Raw genomic sequence first — 3836 nt, 5'->3', positions numbered from 1 at the left:
GGGGGGGGGGGTGAGAACAAGGTGGATCGTAAACATTAGTGTGTGAGAGAGAAAGACCAGGAGGGTTTGGATGGATGGATGGAAGCATTTAGGTTCTGTCTGCGATCGAAATTATATTTGAAGTGCTAGTGCATGTGATGGCGAGAATTAGTCCTACTTTAAACCTCTGAAGAGGTATTAGAAAGAAGAAGAAGACGGGATGAGAAGGAAGAAGAGGAGGAGGATAAACGAAGCACCTAAGAGTGACCGATCTCCAGATGTCTCCGTCTCTTTCTCAGTTCTCTCTCCCTCCGCTATCGTCTCGTTTCTGTTCTCTCTCTTTCTCTTTCTTTTNNCTCTGTCTGTACACTTGGACGAAAGGAGAGAGTTTGATGATCGATAGACGGGAAGATCATGAAATATTAGATTGAGTGGAGTACATAGATACACTAGAGAGACAGACAGAGCACAGACACATCTCCTTCGAATAGACTCCCCAGTGCGATTTTTCTCTCTCCGTCTCTGTCTCTCTTTCTTTCCATGGATGATCTTAAAAAGACTCTCCACACACACTCTATCATGAGGATGATGAGACTACCACTAGTAGTACTACTGCCTCTCTCTCCCTAACTAGGGAGAAGAAACAGAAGAAAAGAGAAGCTGAAGAAGCAGAGCAAGAAGTTCGATCATCGACTTCTTTCTTTCCTTCCTTCTTATCTCTTGGAGGGTCAGTAGACAATCGAACAGACGTGTAGCTCTATCTATCTATCTTTAATCTATCTATCTATCTTTATCTATCTATCTCTTTCCAAAGACGAGAAAGGGGAGTCACTTTCAAAATGAACAAGAAGAAAAATAGAAAGAGAGAGACAATTGAACCTAAAGCACACACCCGAATGCTTCTCGACGATGAGTGAAGAGACTCTTACCTTGCCGTGCAAGGAGGGAGGGAGGGAGGAGGATCTCCAATAGACGTGGAGAGGTGCTCTACTGCTGCGACTATTCTTCTTCTTTTTGTCCTAGGTAAGATTAAGAGACCCTTTAACAAGAAGAAGAACAGCAGAAACGATTAGATGGACGGACTGTTGAGAGAAGGGCGCGATGAGGATGTGCTACTTGTAATGTTCTCTTTCGCTTGAAAAAGGAAGTAAGAGGTGCCTCGGATTGGAGGTGGGTAAAGAGAGGAGAAGGTGGAGAGGAAACGTAGTAGACATGTCTTATTATTCTACAGGCAAAACGACGAAGAGACTTCTCTTACAAAACTCTTCGTCAGTCACGACACACAAAGGATGTAAGAGAGAACAAGAGTTCGAGGTCTACAACTATGTATACTAATCAATTCTCAGATGGAGAGATAGGTAGATAGACAAATCCCCACAGATGAAGGGTAGATGGACCTAGGATACAGAAAGCTGATAGAGAAAGAGACAGAGGATAGGAGACGAAGACTTGTTGTTTTGAGAGAGAGGAGCTGAGCTGGTCGAAGAGAGGAAAGAAAGGGAGAGGTCTTTCTAGTTAGAGAGAGTGAAAGGCATTCAAGAAGGTGTTGGGAGGGGAAAAGAAGAGAGGGAGCCACACCCCTTCCAGAAGAAACAGAGAAAGAGACCCAGAGCTAAAGAAAGGAGAAGAAAAGTACGAGAGAGAGGGAGAGAGAGAAGAAAGAACAACTCCGCATAATTATCGCAATCATCCTCCTCCTCTTTGTATTTACTTTTCTACTTTTTAGACATACCTCGAAGAACCCGAAGAAAGAAAGAAAGAAGAAATATATATCAATGAATGAATAGAAGAGCGATAAGTACTAGTAGTACAGAAGACACACACACCCTGACTAACTGACTGGCTGATCGAGAGCTACTGCAGAAGAAGAAGATGTGCTGCTAGTTGGTGGTCGGGGAGACCCACCGAGAGACACCTGTCTCCTTCTCTCTCTTTTCATCTATTAGGTGGTGCATTGAAGAAATACACGAAGAAGAAGAAGGCTTAAAGAAAAAGATCGCAAGTCTCTTCACGATACGAAACAGGAGAAGAAAGAACAGCAACACACTCACTCCCTCTCTAGTCTATCTCTTATCTATCTTTCATCTATCTCTATCTTTCATCTATCTCTTATCTATCTTTACCTCTTTCTCTATCTTTGATCTATCTCTCTATCTTTATCTCTCTAATCCATCTGTCTCTTCTCAATCTATCTCTTATGTGTCTTTTTGACTCTATTCATCTATCTATCTTTAATCTATCTATCTATGTATAATCTATCTCTCTAAAGGAATTTGCTAATGTATGTCCAACCTTCAAGAAAAATCTGAGCTCCAAGAGACCGAAGAAAACTCTACCAACGTGTAGGAGAAGCTCCCTCGCTTCTTCACACTCCTCTCTCTCTAATTGAGAAGGAGAAGACGAGAAAGAAAAGAAAGAACAGAAAGAATTCGGAAGGAAAGAAAGAAAAGAGGGTGTTTCGATTTTTGCCCTTCTTCCGGTTGAACTGTACATACACCTGAAATTCACTCTCTTTTTTTTTGCTTCGCTCTGATCTTTCGTTCTTTCTCATGGAGAAATGAAGGAATGGAAAGTGTCTAGCAACGCATCTATTCTTTCTTTCTTTCTGAGGGCAAGCGAAGACCTTTCTTGGAGTTTAGAAAAGGAAAAGAAAAGCTTCGTTTGTTCATCTCTTTATGAGGCGTCGTTCAAGAAAGATAAGAAGGGGGAGAAGAAGAAACAGAAGAAGATGAAGATGATACAAAAAGCGAAAGAAAAGAAAAAACAACGAGAAAGAGAAAGAAGAGGAAAAAGAAGAAAATAAAGAAGAAAGACGAAGGTTGAGAGAACTTCCCTCTTCTTCCTTTTTCGCTCTTTCTTTCTCTCTTTCTCTTCCAATTCAAAAAGAAAAAAGAGAGAAAGAAAGAAAGCAAAAAGCGATTTCTGTTGACAAGAAGAAGAGAAATAGAAAGAAAACCGAGAAGAGTGAGACTATACAAAACAAGGAGAGGGAGAGGAGCGGACGTTGTATGCTGGCTGTGTATCAATATCTATATATACGATGGATTATTGATTAAAGGGGCTTCTCATATTCTCTTCGCGAAGAAGAATAAGAAAAAGAAGAAGAAGCAGGGACAGATTGCGATGGAGATCGATAGAATAGTAATAAGAATCCAAAGACGCCGCTATTCAAAATATATCGGCCTACCCTTCTTTCCTTTCTCTTGTTTAGAGTTTTGGAAATTGTAGAGATGTCCAGTCAGGTGTATATACACCTCACATTGCATGCATGCATGCAGGAGGGAGGGAGGAGGACAAGTAAAGCAAGAAGAGAGAGAGGCTATTTATTCTATTCTTTTGGTTTAGAGAGTTGACGGTGACTCGAGCGTCTTTCTTCTGTTTCTTCTTCACTTTTTTTTCCTGTTGCTTCTGTCTTTTTCTTTTTCTTTTTCTTTTTCTTCTTCTTTGTATGGCATTCCAACAAGAGAAAAGTTCTCCTCTTCTCTCCATAGAAAGCCATGCCCGTCAGAAGAAAGAAAGTCTCCCACGTCACACCTATGTACACATACATCCAAACTAATGTACGCCTAGACATCTATATATGATATAGATAGGTATGACTACTCATGCAGATATGAGAAGGCGTTGTGAGGCCGCTTCTTCAACACATTATCTGCCTGTAAAGATACAAAGATCTGTACATAGAAACATATACATATATATATATATAGACATATATACATATATATAGATAGATAGATGGCATATAGTAGTAGGGTGTCTGTGTGTGTGCTTCTATTTTCGGAGAAGGAAGGAGGCGGGGCAGGGGCGCGCCACCTCCTTCTTAACCGGACTGAAGAGTCGATCCCCCCCCCCCC

General features: G+C 41.1%; 2 protein-coding genes across 2 annotated transcripts in view; one reads left to right on the top strand and one right to left on the bottom strand.

Annotated features, from left to right (window-relative positions):
- Positions 1-252, top strand: part of CSUI_008997 (uncharacterized protein) — a 5977-nt gene extending 5725 nt beyond the window's left edge. Inside the window, exon 2 of the mRNA XM_068069116.1 lies at positions 1-252. This exon is cut by the window's left edge and continues 768 nt beyond it. The gene's annotated coding sequence lies outside the window, so the exon portion shown is untranslated.
- Positions 253-2682: 2430 nt separating this feature from the next.
- On the bottom strand, positions 2683-3504 carry CSUI_008996 (uncharacterized protein). The gene has a single exon (XM_068069115.1). The coding sequence runs from the start codon at positions 3466-3468 to the stop codon at positions 3235-3237; it is 234 nt and encodes a 77-aa protein (XP_067918905.1). The 5' UTR covers positions 3469-3504; the 3' UTR covers positions 2683-3234.
- Positions 3505-3836: the final 332 nt, after the last annotated feature.

The sequence above is a fragment of the Cystoisospora suis genome, assembly GCF_002600585.1.
Source record: "Cystoisospora suis strain Wien I chromosome Unknown contig_5215, whole genome shotgun sequence".
Classification (NCBI taxonomy): domain Eukaryota; phylum Apicomplexa; class Conoidasida; order Eucoccidiorida; family Sarcocystidae; genus Cystoisospora; species Cystoisospora suis.
This window is presented reverse-complemented; position numbering and strand designations above follow the sequence as displayed.

Bases quoted from the DNA above. Each gene is read 5' to 3' on its own strand.
- CSUI_008996 (XM_068069115.1), bottom strand. From the start codon at position 3,468: ATGGAGAGAAGAGGAGAACTTTTCTCTTGTTGGAATGCCATACAAAGA.